General features: G+C 30.6%; 2 protein-coding genes across 2 annotated transcripts; one reads left to right on the plus strand and one right to left on the minus strand.

Moving 5' to 3' along the window:
* The first annotated feature begins 5,926 nt into the window (after window positions 1–5,926).
* Window positions 5,927–7,204, plus strand: LOC114393186 (zinc finger protein 2-like). The gene has a single exon (XM_028354450.1). It carries the CDS (start codon window positions 6,342–6,344, stop codon window positions 6,828–6,830), a length of 489 nt encoding a protein of 162 aa, XP_028210251.1. The 5' UTR covers window positions 5,927–6,341; the 3' UTR covers window positions 6,831–7,204.
* A 7,864-nt stretch (window positions 7,205–15,068) lies between these two features.
* LOC114392466 (CASP-like protein 2C1) lies at window positions 15,069–16,626 on the minus strand. The gene is made up of 3 exons (XM_028353614.1): window positions 16,214–16,626; window positions 15,968–16,100; window positions 15,069–15,578 (listed from the first exon to the last, which is right to left on the minus strand). The coding sequence occupies exons 1-3, from the start codon at window positions 16,369–16,371 to the stop codon at window positions 15,327–15,329; spliced, it is 543 nt and encodes a 180-aa protein (XP_028209415.1). The 5' UTR covers window positions 16,372–16,626; the 3' UTR covers window positions 15,069–15,326.
* Window positions 16,627–18,143: the final 1,517 nt, after the last annotated feature.

The following is an 18,143-nucleotide window of genomic DNA, read 5'->3' on the forward strand; positions in this document are numbered from 1 at the left end:
TATATATATATATATATATATATATATATATATATATATATATATATATATATATATATATATATATATATATATATATAAAGAAAAAGAAGCTGAAGTTAAAGTTATCTTCATATATGAATGATCAGAAATTTTCATCGACCGGACACCTCGTCAAATAATTATAAATATGGAATTCATGAATTAATCACTAATAAGAAACTCTCGAGTCCATATACGGTGAAACCAATTTGTGGACATGCTTGTTACTCTTTAAAAGGACTTCAAGAGTGTTTTTGACCGAAGAAACAAGAGGATCTAAATTGCAAATATTTGTAACCTTATTTGGAAGGAATATGTTTCAAACTATCCCCATATATAATTAACCTTTGACTTTAGCCCCGTAACTTCAAAAAAAGAAGCTCAAAAAGCAGTACTGCGAGACCTAGCCAAGAAGCAAAACGACAAAATTAATGAAGCATGGAAAAGAAAATGCGTAGCGCGCGCCATGAGGAGTTGCAACTTGCAAGTGACGAGACATGTTCATTTTGTAGCTTTAATGATCGATCATGTCATTAGAAGTCACTGCCATGTAAGCCATAACTTAAAGTCTAAAGCTGAAATGTGTACCATAAAAGAAATGTTAATCACTAAGAAAAAGGAGAGAACAATTCCATTGGAGGAGCTAGCACAGTGGAGGCAGAAAAAGATGCACGAAGTTTGTAAAAGGAAAGAGGTACCTTCTCATTCACTTATGTATTTAGTTTAGATTTAGATTAGATAGAAGCCAGTAAAAACATAAATATACTTGTCAACAACCTCTTATCTAAGTCTGCCTTTCACATATATTCCATATCTAAACGTGAGACAAGATTTTGCTTCCATCTCATCAATGTTGTCACTAGGCTTTGCAGTTCTCGATTCCATGTCTCTTTCTCCCACTACAAATCTATAATCATTACCAAGTTGGGCTTATTCAAAGTTGTTTTTTAAAAACAGAGTTATTTAGATAGGTTGTTTTACTTGTTTAATTTGTTTTGGAATATTGTTTGAAAACAGTCAATCCATATGTAATAAAAACAACGTTAGAATTATTACTTTATAAAGGTTTAGTAGAGAGAAGTTGTACTCATTTCAGTGTTAATTTTCTTTTGTTGAAATTAAAAACAAACGTAAAATAAGTTTTCTTATACATATTTCAAAATTTAATAATTTTACTAGCAAATTGACTATAAACAATATAACAAAATTTATCATTTAATAATTTGATTTTTTTTAATTAACATGAGAATTGAGATGACTGTGGATCTTAAGCATAGGCCCAGAGACATGCACGACCTTAATGATCTCGTGGTTAGACTTTCCTTGTGAGTTTTTATTTTATTTTTTTAATAAAGAGGGGAGGAGGAAGTGCTATATTATAATGCACGCACCAAAGTTAGAAATCCGTTTAGTATTTATTTATTCTATAAACTTAAAATTTAGAGGTTGATCTTTTTTTTACTGGTAAAATTTAGAGGTTGATAGAATGCTATTTTACTGCATGAAGTATACAGTCATGTTATTAGAGAGTTTTTTTTTTTTTTTAACTAAACAAATGGGCCAAAACCTGACAAAACCCATGAGAGCCTGTAGTTCAATACGAAGAGAATCCGTAGTCCGTACTCCGTAGCATGATATCCAGATACATTAATTTTTAAAATGGTGCAGTTTGAAAAAGAAAAAAAAAGTTTAATTATTGATAATAAATCTCTATCAAAAAATCTTAGTAATTACTTTTAGTTAAATATTTCATCATATTTATGTTTTTTTCGTCCAATGTGACCTTAAAAACAGAATCTCTTCATCAAAGGACACTTAAAAACACAAATACCCTATTGCAATTCATGTTTAAAGTTTAACGGTGCATCTTAAAACTCAGCTAGCTTAGCAAGCTTATATTTAACAATAAAACATAAATAAAAAACATTTTGAAAGCTGAGAACTGGGTTGCCAAAATTTTACAGTTGAAACCAACATTTTACGGTTGAACATGTTTAAACCAACATTTCTCTTTAAACTTGGATTAAAATACATTGTGATATGATAAGTGTGTAATATATTTATGATATTTTTTCTTCAAATCGTGATCTTGTTATTATTATCAATTATAATGACCTGTGTGGTATGAGTTATGTGTGCTTTGTTCAAAAGCTCTAAACAATCTGTCTAAAGGCTCCAAAAATTATATTCTCAACTCGCTCAAGGCATCATGATCTGCCACAACAATAAAGAGATAATGAACTTTCTCTCTTTTGGTTACATGGGTCAAATGCGAGAAATTTGACTCCTACAACAATATGTACAAAGTTTTTTTTTTCTTTTCGTTTGATCTTGATATGAATTCAATTTCTTCCTCCATGCAGCTCTCATTTCTGCTTTTTTGCTTCACATTTCTTTTATAATAAATCTTTCACTTTATTTATATTCATTATTCTTTGGTAAAACTATCATCACTATCTCCTACATTTTAACACTCATTTTCTACTTGATCAAACCTAAAAAATACTAGAAAATGAGTGTTGAAATATACAAGTGATCGTGGTAGTTTTGTTAAACATGAATAAATGCAATTTGGGTAAAAATTTATAATAACAAAAATGTGAAATAAAAAGAAAGATAAAACTAGCTTGAAAGAAGGAACTGGATACTTATAATGTTGTGTTTTAATATACAAATGTATTGCATGTACGATATGAAATGAAGTGTTCCATAATGTTCAATTTTGTATATAATTTTAGCTTTGTATTTTTTTTTATAAAAAATAGACAATGCATTTGCAATGTTTTTTTTAATAGGTTTTTAACTTTTTTTTTACATCAAATATTGTCACTATCAATTTAAAAGAAGGTTTCTTAGATCGATTATATATGGATTTTAAATTGATTTAAAAATGCCAACTTTCTATATCAATTAATTCTACATCGGCTAGTAAAATAATGTTGAATATAATTAAGATTAAAAACCTATTTTACACTAGTGCAGGATTTGAACAAATTTTTTATTATAAAAATATACTTTTTGGTAGAATATACATCACCGCAATAACAGTGATTTTTACCACTGTCGTCATGTTACAGTAATATAAGATTCATTTCATTAGAGTAAACATAATTTATTTGACGGGAGATTTGTATTTGTGATAACTAACTGTTGCAGGTTGCAGGGGAATAAGGATGCAGAATAAAAAAAATTAATATAAGTTCATTTTATTCCTTCTTTTACCCATATTTATACTAATTTCAATGATCGTGTCTAACTGAATAAAACATGGTTATAATAGATTTGATAATGGGTGATAACAGATTGAGTGGGACTAGAAGGGGTGAGGTAGTGGAATTGCCGAACTAGCTGGTAACTGTGCCTTGTGAATTCAACTCTGCACGTAGTCATTGAGGTAAATGGACTTCCTTATCACTCTCTTTGGCCTGTTAATGCTGTTGCTGGCTTGCTATCTGTAGTGCTATTGCTATCACTTTGATTCCATCTTGTGCAAAATTTTCTTAGGCCGGCAATAAATTACCCACAATGAGTGGGATTAGTCTTTGACCCAATGTATTGGGAGACACCCATAGTCTCTGCCTTTGGACCAAGAAGAAGTTGCAGAGATCAGTTCAGTTGTGTAACATGTCTACCAGACAATCCCTTATAATTGCATTTTCTTATGACATTAATTAACATTAATCTGCATATACATGGAACCTAGTTATCATTAATGTAGGTTTGTTCAAGTACTAAGGGAAACATCCCATTTGACTGACTGGATATTGTCTAGTTTTGCACAAGAATTAATGTTTACTTAGCTTCGGAATCTTAAGACCAAGTAACTGATACGGCAGAAGGACGTAGTTTCCTGGTTCATTCTGTGTCTGTGATTTGCAGACAAGCCTCTCCGCAATGATAGCCGATGACAAGATTATGATCCCTCAATCATGCTTTACCATTAAATTATTCAAGCCTTTTCCGTGATGGAGATTTTGTGCTATAACAAATACTTGTGCAGGAGGTCGGTTCGAATTTTATTTGTCTGCTACGCAACAATCTTATAAATTTTTTGTTAGACACTTTTAATTATTCAAGCCTATTATTTCTTTATATATAATTTTTTTTTTTATGTTAATGGGTCTAATTCTGAACGAATGCGTTACTGTAAATCATCTAACACTTTTTTTAATTCACACGGATTAAAAAAATACATTTTTTTCTATCTTATTTCATCGTATCATACACTTTCCTCTTTGTTATACAAATTTTTGTATAAAGAAATTATACAAACATAATGTCTCATTTTATAATTCCATCTCCCATGTGCTTGGTCCAGTCAACAATTTGTAAAATCACTGAACCAGGTTGGGAGGGAAGGAGAGAGAAAGAAAGATAGAATAGAAGAGTAAGTTTGGTCCTAATTAATAATGGCATCGTGCCAAAGACAGAGTACAGAGCTAGATAGAACTGCTTGTTTCTCCATTCTGGCACTGACTATAGTTGATGAAATTGAAGGCAAAGTCATCAATACAGATTCAATAGAGTCAGGTCTGTAACTGTTAGTAGTAGTAGTTGTTCTGTAACTTAACATCACAGACGATTAGAGATATGGATTCAAAGGGACCAGTACGAAATTCACTACATATCTACATTTAGGAATTATGTACAAGCTACCCTGCCGTTTTATATTTATTTGATTCTTTTCAAAGCGATCGAGGAAGTACGGTAAAAGGTAAATCCGAAAACAAAAAAATTATTAAAGTTAAAGGTTGTTAAAAGAATTTTATTTTTCTTTCGTTTTTTAAATTTCATTAATTTTTTAGTAAGAGCATTTGAATTTTAAATATCACATCAATACTTTTTTTTTTTTTTATCTTTTTCTTCTATCACATCACATTATTTATCATATATGTTTTTTTTTCTCTTATTAGGAGTAGAATAATATTTAAGGTGCCTAATTATATTTATTCTTAATTTTTAAGAGTAGTAATATTTGAATACCTGATAATTTTAAACATCTCACCAATTTTGCTTCTTTTTTTATTTTTTCTTTTCCTATTTGTATATTATCTATCACATTTATATTTTTCGTTTTTTTTTTTCTTTCTCATACATATACTAAGTGCTGAATAGCATTGTGGGTGTTGAATAACATGTGGATGTCTATAGTCTATCTATATTTTCCATTTTTAATCAGCAAGTATAAATACGTACTTCACAGGATAAAAAATAAATAAATACGTACTTCATCCTTTAAAAATACACCTGACACACCTTAAAAGATTATTTTTCGGTGGAGGGGTAGATTTGCTAATTGTCAAGTAATTGCGTGCTTTGTATTGGGTTCGAATCGTAACAATGCACGTTATGTAAATTCAATTAATTTCAAGGGAAAATATGAATTATTGGTAGGTCTGCTATATATTATTGACTGAATACACCCAAATTGAGTAGCCTTTGTTCTTATCATATGTACATACATGGGCAGACAGATATACATTGCTTCTATATAACTTGATTATTCTACATATAGACTTCGTATCGTAATTCATACGAGGTGTTCATGAGCAGAATGCTTCAATATTAGTTAATTAATCTAAGCCGCCGATTTCGTTAAAACGGGTTCATTGTCCAATCCTCTATGGACAGATAGTGCCAGAGTGAAACATAGGTATAGTACGTCCTTGATTTAAGACAAAAATGTAAAAATAGTACTCCAATCATGTTCATTGTTTAGTCGAGTCAAGGTGGTTTATCTTGCCCATTTTGTAATTCCAAAATTGGAACATTGATGGAACACTTCATGATTCGAGTTTAAACTCGTTGTTGACAAGGGGTCACAACAATGCTAGTTAAATTTTTGTGATTATATGCTTCTTAAATTGAACGTCCACTCATTTTCAAGACAGAAAACAAAGTTAAAATACAAATAAACCTGATTAATCTTCTTGGTGGGTTTCATACGGGGTACCCCATAACATTATTTTTTGGCCATCGACCGACAAAGGATCCAAACTCTGCCATTAATGAAGGCGACAACCTCTTTGATTCTCCATTGATCTTGCAGATACATGTCCCTCTATTTCACTCAATACCCTCACTCTTTCACTCAATATACTACTATTTGTGTCTGCAGGAACAGTGAAACTTTGAGCCTCTTATATTACATAAAGATCCTCTCACCCCCACTTCGCAGCACATATCCTTTGCCCTCTATTGCTTTCTTTTCCACACTTCTTACTCCATACTACACTTTGAAGTTTGAACCACTACCACTACCTTGTACAACTTCTTGCTTTCTTTCTTATTTTCTTTCTTTCTTTCTTTTGTAGATAGCCATGAATTTCCATAACCCCAATACTTCTCTTCACCTAAGCCAACACGATGATGAGAACCATCTCAACCTAGATCTTCTTCTTGAGCCATCTTCTTCTTCTTCATCTTCACCTTCACCTATTTGTTCCATGGAGCCACGGATATTCTCATGCAACTATTGCCAGAGAAAGTTCTATAGCTCTCAAGCACTAGGGGGTCACCAAAATGCCCACAAGCTTGAAAGGACACTGGCCAAGAAGAGCAGGGAACTGAGTTTGAACATGCAATCTTATGGAGCAGCGGAGCAAAGATCAAACTTTGGTGCTTCACACCATCTTGGTCATCGTGCTCTTGGGGTTGTGGATAACCAAGGACAAAGTTATGTGAGGCTTGGTGGAAGGAAAGAGTTCAGTTATGGTTCCAAGGAAGGGGTAGGGGTGGCTTCCTGGTCAAGGGCTTCTGAACATGTTCAGGAGGATATGGGCCAACTTGACTTGTCGTTAAGGCTTTGAGATTTTCAGTAATTGGAAAAATCTGTGATCTATGGCATCTTTGCTTCTATGAGTGATCATGAATATAATATGAACCATTATGAGTTAATTAATTTCTGATTATAATGTAGCAAAAAATGCCCCAGTGAGAGGGGCTAGTGCTAGCTAGTTAGGGGTGTATTGGGGAATCAATCAATCCTGTAACAAATTGAAGTGACACTTTTAGAAGATCAGAACGTGCCAGTGCCATTTTTTTTTCTGTAGAAGGTAAAGGGGAAGCTTTATTTCAGGTTACATAGGTTACTATATTTGTGACTGTGGCTATCTTTATGGTTTACTTTGCAAGTTTTTTGTACTGTAAGAAAGTAAGAATGGCAGTATATCTATTATTGAAAGTCTGAGACATTTTCAAGAGAGAAATAAGTTTGATCAAATAAAATGGCGGAATGCAACAAGAAATATTCATTGGCCGCTGCAGACAGTAGTGTAACCAACTCTTTATCAGAAACCAGGCTAATATTTGCCATAGACTAAAATTTCCATGCAAAGTTTTAGGGATTTCCGTGCCACATTGCTTCTTAATATGCTTATAACATGAAAGAGTAGCAGATGTACAATTGTTTGTCAAAAAAAAAAAAAAGAAGCAGACGTACAATTAAAAACTTAAAGTTGAACCTATAATGGTATAATTATGGAATCATGTTGCAGTATCCCTGACTGCATATATAGATAGGTTCAGTTTCCTTGTGATTTTATGCAGCAAGTGTCATTTAACACACTTTCCTTCGGTTTCTGCACCCTTACATGCAGTCTGAATACAGTTTCTGAAAGTATTTCACATGCTATTGTTGGTGGGAAATTAAAGTTTCCTATGTGCAATAAATAAGTTCCTTAAAAGTTGTATGTGCATTTAATTTTTGACACAAAGTAATGTCTTCTTCAGAAAGTCGTTTATAGTTCCCGACATGTAATTCTTTCTTGATTCTTGAAAACGAAAATGTATCATTTTCCTTAGCTTTGCCACCAATCTACACCCCAAGCAACTCCAACAAGAGCTTAATAAAGAAAAAGGAAAAACAAATGACTAATAATTAAGCTTCTATGTTTAAGGTTTCTTCCGACATTGAAAGGGCTTGAACTGATGAACTTGTTAAACTCCCCAATTGCTTCAAAACAAGAAAATACTTGTAAAACTAGATGTAAGAGAGATATCTATCAGCTTCATTTTTTTTTTAAAAAAAAATATTTTTCATTAGAAATACTCTCGAATGACCTAGATAAGACTATTATTATTATTATGCATGACAAATCTTTTTCTAAACGCAATTGCATATTTAAAATTTAAATTTGAAACTACTAGTTAAATTAAAATAATTTTACGATAATTAATCTAACTACGACTAATTAACTTCATTGATGTTCTAAAAAATAATCGTTATCTGTGGTCCTTCACCAGACAATTCATCCAGACTATGCCCATCTCTATCACCAGCTTCTTATGTTGGACATAAACGAATTAATAAATGGTCTTTATTTAATTTGGGAGTTAGAGTGGAATTAATTTAATCATATGGTAAATAGCTTATTGTCATGGAGTTGAAAATTCCTACAAACAATTACGAAGTGAATTAATTATCTGCATCTTTTTAATAGGCAATATCCTTGTTGATGTCAAATTCATTGTTTACTAGATCAAGATGAAGGCCATTAATTCGTATTTTGGCACACATAAAGTTGCAGACTTCGTGCTTCAACAAGTGTGACAAGTTTCAACCGTGTGCAATGGATGTGCTTTCCATTACATCACGTTGGAGTGCAGAAGGTATATTATTGGATTTCTTTCAATTAATTACTTGCGGATGTGCTGTTGCCGTACATTGTGCTCGTTTTGAAAGAAAATACATCACAACCTCATTTTTTTTTATACGAAATTACATTTTCTTAAGAGTGAATACTGAATAGTGTGTATCTGTATATTATCATTCAAACACAGATGGATATGTATAAAAATTCAGCAAAAATAAAAAATGGATATGTATAAAAATCATACTTATCATACTTTTAAGTCTTACAAAGTGACATTATTGTATAGAAATTATACACTTTTTTAAATACGAAACCTCCAACTCTCCCAGTATCACTTTGTCTTGAGAATTGTTTTAAAGTTTACAACGAGAGATTTAAATAATTTGACCAAGGTACATGACAGATATAAATACCAACTTTATATTTCAAAAATTTATTTAAATTTAAAAATATCCATGCTTTGTCTTCTATTCTACGTCTTTAATGTTATATTTTATGTAGAGAATGGAATTTTATGAAACAAAAGAAAAAATAATAAATTACAGAAAATACATTTTATGATTTTAATGTTAGGTAAAATTAAAGATAAAATATAATAAAAATTATACCACAGAATTGACATATAATATTTTACACGTATATATGTGGAGTGAGACACACAGATAGTACATATTTATAGAAGAAGCTAATCTTTGTCATTTTATTTATATGTTTAAAATTGTTTTTTCTTGGTTTTTTGTTACACATGTATGTGCATCGACACATAAAATATTAATGTTTATTTAAAAAAGACATATTTAAACTTTGAACAACTTGGTAAGAAATATATTCTAACAATTTGTTGACAAATTTTATCTTTCATAATAATCAACATATTATCTTCTGGAATTGTATTTTAATAATATTGGTAAAGTACTAGTTTTAGTACTGCACAAGATTAAAATTCTTGATAAAAAAAAAAAAAAACTGTCCTACATATTTGGGGGAAGTAACTCAATGGAAAAAATATTTTATAAATTATGAAAGAATAATGAATGTTATTTAATAAAAAAATATAAGACTACATTAACAATAAGTACATATATATGGAGATTTATTTGACAAAAATATATAGAATGATTTTAGTTTAAATATATTTGCAATATAAAGATTTTTAACCTATTATTCACTTATAAATTTAGTCGAATATCTTTTAATTAGGTGATAATGTCAAAATCTTTACACTTATAGTATATAAAAATTAAACTCATATAATACCCATGAAAAGTGAGATTTCACGAGTTCACTCAATAAAATTTAGAATGGGAAAAAAATTGTATTTGACGAAAAATTGGAAATTCCATCCCGTATATGTAAACCTATCGTGTAATCTGATTTTAAATTTAAATGCGTATGATATTTCACTCATTTAGACCAAACATATAATAAAAATAATAAAGAGTGTTCACGTAGCCTTTGCTTAAGTGAAGCTAAATGACTTTGGAGATTACTTGAGTTCATTTTTTTGTACTATTTTCCATATATATATATATATATATATATATATATATATATATATATATATATATATATATATATATAATATTTTAAGTAAAAGAATGATTGACACCAGAATTTGATTGATGAGTTAGGGTTAGGGTAATGGCTTGAGTCAGTTTTAAAATGTATGAATTCAAAATAATCACGTAGTGTATTGATCGAGTATAAAAAATTTACACTTAACCGAATCATATTAAAATATAAAAAAATACTTAGTATTTAAATATGTTTAATTTTCAATTTCATTTAATTTTTTTAGATCTAACATCGAAGATAAAATATCTATTACTCACTTTGTCTCTGATAATAAATGTCATATTTAAATAATGTTTACATTAGCATTGCAAATGAAAGAATTGCTTCAAACCTTGTCATAATTACTCATTATAATGGTAAAAGAAATTGGAATTACAACGGAGGTGCAAACATATGTGCACGGACTTAAAATGTCAAATGTAGAACTTAGATGGATCATTAGTAAACCAGACAGGGATTGTTGCTAAGTACTTTTGAAAACTCTCGAAGTGGGTTCGATACGGTCGGCCATAATAATTTCTAAGTTATAGAGTTTGTGAGGGGCCATGTTAGGTGTCTCTTTAAGGTTGTAATCCATCCTAAGTAGCACAGATCGATAATCCATCATCATTATCTGCATTATTGTGGTCCATAGATCCTTGACTATCAGTCCTTACGTCCTCGACTTGGTCCTATGGTGGGGCACACTCTTTGTTACTTGCTTAATTAATCAACCACTTATCATCATTTCATTGTTTAAGGTAGAGGCCCAGCTTGCCATGGTTTCCTTTTTTTCCACCGGTTTAGCTATAATGAAGCAACAAATTCAGTGTCTTTCTTGTTCCAGTTAATCTACCCCTTCAAGTGCGTTGTGGACTTTAGCCTTTTTAAATCACTTACTACAGAAACTTTCTCTTTCAACGTTCCTGTGAAGATGCTGATATTAATTTAATTGATAATGGTGTGTTTAATTTGTCATGTATTTATCTATGAAATAGAAAGTCTATTTCTCCAAATTTGGTGTGTACGGGCAAGTATTTATAAACTTTAAAAACAGTACATAAAATAGTCACGCACCCATACATTGAGATCGAGTGTGCAAAATTAGTTTGATAATCAGATTCATCGATCGATCAAGTCTCGCAAGAGAACAATAGCTAATTGACTCTTTTACAGTTGAGTTTAATAATCATATATTATATAAAATACTTTTGTAATTATTTTTGAATGATAGTATAAAATTATTTTATTTTATATTAATACATTCCTATTAAACTCAATAAATACGTTTAAATGTTACTCATCTAACTGTCTACTCAAGACAGTAATTTGAACTATCTGTTGAATCTGCTAACAGCCTTATATTACGGAAACTTGTTTGGTATAGTTGGGATAATGTTTTCATTTCAGCAACACTGTTTTTGGAAGGTTTTACTGAGGTCTAAAGGAACTAAAGCCTGTTATGTGAAACAAGGACGAAACAATTTGACACGTAACGGACACTAAAAGTTTTCCTTTCACAAAGAAAGCTGTATCCAACAAGCAACAAACTAAAGCCACGTCAAAGTGATTTCATCACTTTGATTAGTATGCCATTATCGTTTAGTTTGCATGAACCATGTTACTTCATGTGCAGATATTCAGGATTGTGTTCCTCTTTTTCTGAATTTGTGTTTTCCTTTTCCTTTTAATTTCCGTTTCCTAGAAGATTTGGTTTCTTTTCCATCAGATTTAAGCTTTTTGGTTTAATATAGACATTTCATCTTGCATCGTGCATGGGATAATCACTTACAATTTGAAATGGTCAAGGAGCTGGCTAACAAAACAATATTGGTATTAATTTTGTTTGTATTTTTTTTAAGATAGCTAATGGGTTAAATTCAACCTTAGATTTTGTAGAGTGAGTACAAATTAAATTAATAAAATTTGACATCTCTGGTGTGTATATATTGTTGGAATACAAGTGTGAGGTGTGAGGTGTGAGGTGAAGTAAGTGAAAAAATTGAGCACCTTATAAGTGAAGAGCAGACCCATAAGCCTGAACCTTAAGATTTTGGGTTAAAGTGTAGTCAAATTCTCTTATGTGGTTACTTATAGTTCATTGATGTAAATCTCCCCAATTGAAAGTTTTGAGTTAAAGTGTGGTGTCAAATCTTATAATGTAATTGCTCATGACTCATTGATGTAAATTTCTCTAATATTTAGTGCCTTGAATTCCCCAACATATATATCATATGGTATATGTTCAAAATGTCTAATTCCTTCACAAAGAAAATATTGCATTAATATAGTCAATCACATTTGATGTATAAGGAACATGTCACTTGATATGTCTAATATATATATATATATATATATATATATATATATATATATATATATATATATATATATATATATAATTGAGCACCTTACATCGTATACTCACCCTAAAAACTGAAAATTTAATTAAACTAGTTGGCTATTTAATTTTAAAAAATACAAAGAAAACTAAAAATAAATTGTTCTTGAGAGGAGTAAATTATGTCAATTAGATGAAATCGTAAAATATTAAAATTTAAAAGATAAAATCAGATGACTTTTTTAAGTAAACGTATGAAATTATATGATTTATTTATCTCATTTCATACAAAAACTCATTTAATTCTAACTATTTATGTTTAGTTTAGATTTATTTATCTCATCTCATACAAACAATCATCTTACTCAATAAGTTTCATGTCAAATAGAGGCTCCTAGAGGCCCATAAAAGTGAAAACTGAGGTCCACATAGCTACATAGCTATGTTACCAAAGACAGATGCCACGATATGGGGACATGCTAGGTGCACCCAGCAACATTGCTGGTGCACCCAGCAATTAGGTGAATGGGTAAAATTGCCCTTGTATTAAAAAAATAATTCCTTCTTTCGGAAGAAGGTTCTTCCGGTAGAACAATTTATTCTATCAAAAGAACCTTCTTCTGGAGAAGTTACCGGAAGAACTTCTTCCGGTAACTTCTCCGGAAGAACCTTCTTCCGGAAGAACAACAATTTGTTCTTCCAGAAGAACCTTCTTCCGGAAAGCTTCCGGAAGAAGGTTCTTCCGGTAGAACACAAATTGTTGTTCTTCCGGAAGAAGGTTCTTCCGGAAACTTCCGGAAGAATCTTCTTCCGAAAGATTTCCGAAAGAACCTTCTTTCAAAAGAAGAAATTATTTTTTTTAACGCAAAGACAATTTTACCCATTCACCTAATTGCTAGGTGCACTAGCAATGTTGCTGGGTGCACCTAGCATGTCCCCACGATATGCCGAGTGCACTACAGCCCAAGAAATGCTCGTGTTTTTGGGCATACTTTTCCTGTTCTTGAGCTCTTTTGCATCTATGTTGCAGTAAAGTAATAATTTCTAATCCATGTGGAATATCAGAATGTGTCAAAACAAATATAAAAAAAAAATGAAAAGTTCATTTTTTATCAGTCAGAAAAACGAAAAGTTCATTTAATTGCCTCTCAATCGATTTAGTGAGCAGAGTATTTATTAATTTCAAAACATTTTTAAAAATGATTTATAATAATATTATACGTGACTTCAAAGGTGTTTAGGTTGATTTAGCTTTAATATTATACGTGACTTCAAAGGTAATATTTTCTTATATATAAAGGTTAATATTTTATTGTTGTGAAATATCTATCCATTTTAAAAAAGATTAATCTCTATTAAAACATTTGACTATTTATTTTTAATGGAATCTCTCTTTCAAATTGATTACTTTTTTTATCTATAAAACTTGTACTCCAAACTTTATTTAAAAAATTCAAGTATAATTAATCAAAATTAAAATGGAATGAAAATCAGTGATAGTTTTTGCATATAAAAATTTATATAATTTTTACATCCCTCGTTTTTAATGTACAAACAATTTTGTTTAGTTTTCTATGAATATCCTTTATAAAAAAAACACTCTAAACATTATACGTGTGCTTTATTTTTTGTAAGAGGAACGTGTGGAATATTGTTAAAAGGATGTAAATCACAACTTTATGTGGACTAACTTAGGCGGCCATTGATCATAATTTTTTTTTTTAAAGATGATAAAGAAATTTGTGTATGAAACTTTGGCGGATTGAGATGCTCTCAATTTTGTCTTTTCCTATCACGGTTGTCCTCTCGTGTGTCACATAAAATATTTTAAATAATATATTTCATTTCTTACTTTAAATGTGACAGGAACCACTTAGTTTGCCCCGATCATAGAAATAAGCACGTGACCTTGACGGGAACCACTCTTTCTTGAGCAAAAATGGTGGCCAATTTCAGGCCTGAAAGCATATCTCTAATCTATAAACTGCTCTCCTAACAAAGTTGGTCTCAATAATATTAAATATATATATATTTTTTTTAAAAATATTGAGTTGGAATCAATCTTTCAAGTGAAAAAAAATAATTAAAAATAAAGATTATGATCAGTTATGTTTTCTAATAATAAAAAAGAGAAATCTATACTCTCTTGGAGGCCTGAGTATTGGATTATGCTGGGCCAAGTCGCAAGAAAGTAATTTTGCGCCCGTTAATAGTTTTGTTGGACCAAAGAAAAACATCGTTTCATATGGAAAGCATAAATGTTGAAAAAAAAAATGAAAATCATAAATGAACTGTTAATATAAAAATATCTTTATTTATACTTTTATTTCTTTCTATTATTTGTTGTTCTTGTTTGTACTATGTTATACATCTTTTCTCTTTCACCTAAAAAAAAACATTTTTTCTCTACTCGCATTATTATTTCACGGTCATACTCGATCATTTGTTTTTCTACCTCTTACTCTACGTTTAGTTTTGTTACTCCTCATTTGTTATCTTTGTTTCATAACGTGTAGGAAACTAGGAATGAATGTGTTATTGAGGAGTGCTAACAACAATACTAAGATTCTTCTTCTATTTTTATTGATAAAAATAATACAATTTTTTTTTCATTCTATTTTTGTTATTTCTTTTTTGCTTAATTTCTTTCACTGGACAAAGAGTAAGTACTTTAGGCGGGGGGAAACACACAAGTAAAAAAGAGAAGGAAAATAATACATCAGCCTAATAGCAGTTGAGAACAAAGGCAAAACTATACTACCCTTTGACGAGCTTTTCTTCATATTTTTGCTCCTTGCTGAAAAGATAGATAATGATCACATGTTCTTCAAACGCAAGAACCACTTTGGCGAGTACATCCTGAACACTTGGTAGGCTGAGATAGTGGATATTAGAGCCATTATGATGGACGCTGCATAGCCGCATAACAAAGCCCCTCCTATTTGGACGCAGAATCTTGTGAATTTGTCACATACCTTTAGCCACTGAAAGGCATCTGATCCAGTTATTGCTAGCATCGCGGCTCCCATTGCTGCAGTGTTTGCAGCAAATGTCATGTACACGGCGATCTACATGTTCACAAATTTTAACATAAACCAAATATTAATCAAATGATTAATTATCAAATTTCAAACAGAGAATCTTTTTTGTTTTAATACATCTGGTTAATTAGATTCTGATGGTATTATATATTGAACAAATATATTACCACAACTTAAAACTAGCTAGTGGTGACCCTCTACCAAATTTAATTCCATGTATGATCCATATTTAGGTTCAGACTTCAGACTTTTCCTTGAATAAACAACATGACCCTTTGAAGATTCTGAATCTGCTTTAGTAAAGTATTCCCTTCTCCAGTGGCAGGCTACGATGATATCTTGATCAAAGTATGCACATAGGAAAGCGTTTTAATACAAACATATACATAATAGATAATTAGGAAATAGTAATTTACCTGATCCAACAAGAAACAAATCCAAGCCATGCATAGATAAGACCCTTTGAAGTTTTTTCTAGACCAAATGGAGTGTTTGCACAATAGAAGCAGATTATAACCAGCAGACGCAGATGTAACATACACCAAGATCCTATAAAAAACATAAAATTCCCAACTCTATATAATTTCGGGAATATATATTAAATTAAGCCACACTATGCCACAGCAATCGGAGAATATATATACAGGAGAGGGAACTCTTACTTGAGAGCGTTCAAGTCTCTGCATGTAGCCTTCTTCTCAATAGATAAGAACACAACCTTGGTTTGAGTATCTAAAGCAACCAAACATGCTGTTAATACCAAAACCAGTATTGCTGAGACCCTTAGATAAACTTCCCCTCTCGCCATTCGCAACTTCATTTTTTTTATCAGATGAATTGATCCTTTTTTTCCGGTGCTCTTAATTTTAGCTCCACCTTGAGCTTCTTTATGGAATCGTGGTTGATCCCTATATATTATTGTAGTATTATGTTTCCAAAATCATTGACTTCATAATACTGGCTGAAAACCGTAAACGGATATGGTGTGTATATATAATAACCTCAACCATTACCTAACTTTTATTATTATCGATCTTATCTCAACCAAATTAGTTGGATCTCTCTATCTTCTTTTTGTGTACTTATTGTGTCAGAAATAACTTGTTTTTAAAACCTTCTGTTACATTACAGTTGTATCATGGTTTTTAAGGTTTCTATGTGCGCGTAGGAAAATTGAAGTGATAGAGACTCAAAAACCTCTACTTTCGTCTTTTTCTCTCCCCACAATTATCGTACTTCCTAGAAACTAAAGTAGCCAAAGTTAAAAATAGTTTTTTTCTTCCATTAGTGAAAAATAGTTAATCTGGAAAGTGATGTTTGATTTTTCATAAACTAGTTTTGAACATGCACATGGTCATACGAAACTAGAAATATCTATGTACATTAATAAGGCAATCCTCATTAAATTGTAGGCACTACCTAGCTAGTTTGGTTTACTTATTACCACATCAGTGATCCAACCAATTTTAACTGACTTCATAAACGCTTTGGTGTTACATTACATTCAAATCTATACGTAGTTAAGGACAATTAATTGTACAATTTCGGTAGATTTAAGCAACCTGCTGAGTACGTGTACGAGCTCAATTCATGAAATAACGAAATGAAAGTGGCCTAAGCTTGTCACTTGGGCTCGCAATTAATATGATCCATGCGTGGAACATGTTGAACGAATTGAAAGTTGTAAATGAGTGAATCCATATTCTAACGGGTGTTTGTTCTTAGTTCTGACAACTACAGCGAGGCGGAATAGCTTGTGACTTAAGTCAATGCATTTACTTAAAATAATACTAATACTTAGGCCCAATCCAGTTAGGCTCGTCTCACCTCAACATGAACTGGCCCAATTGCAAGTATGAAATTATCACAATACAATCTTTTTAACTTTACTTAAATTTTATATTACAACAAATAGTAGTCGACTATTTTAAGTAATAATCAATTTCAAATAGTTTCATGTAAATTAATTTAGTCTTTAATATAAATTAACGGAATGAATTATCTGAAATTGTAAATTATACTTGACTGAGATTGTATAAATAACGACAAATTCTAAATTTAATTCTACTACCCTCCCCTAAATTTTAACATTGGCAAATTATTGACTTAATATTTTTCTTTAATTAAAAATTAACGATTATTAATTTATTTAATATTTTTATGTTAAAATATTTTATTAAGACCCATCTAGAATTTATGTTTTATAAAGTAAATTTGATTTTTAAATATGAAAATAGATGTATGTAATTGGGAAAATAATAGAAAGGGGAGTATGTTTTATATTTGTATTTCCATTTTCAGTTTATTTATTTATTTCACTTAAATAAACAATTAATGTACTATTGGCGTGAACACGAAAATATTATATTATTATTTTGACTTAATTATATTTTTCATCTTTATATTTTATCTTATATGTGATTGTGATCTCTTTAATTTAAGTTTAATTGTTTTCATTTTACTCTCATTGTTTATCAAGTATTAAAATTACGTTATTTAAACTCACAAGCACAAATGATAACTACTTGCATCTTTAAGGAATAATAACGACTTATATCTTGTATCTTTAAGGAAGTGATTCAGTATTAAAAA

Source organism: Glycine soja, chromosome 17 (assembly GCF_004193775.1).
Source record: "Glycine soja cultivar W05 chromosome 17, ASM419377v2, whole genome shotgun sequence".
NCBI lineage: Eukaryota > Viridiplantae > Streptophyta > Magnoliopsida > Fabales > Fabaceae > Glycine > Glycine soja.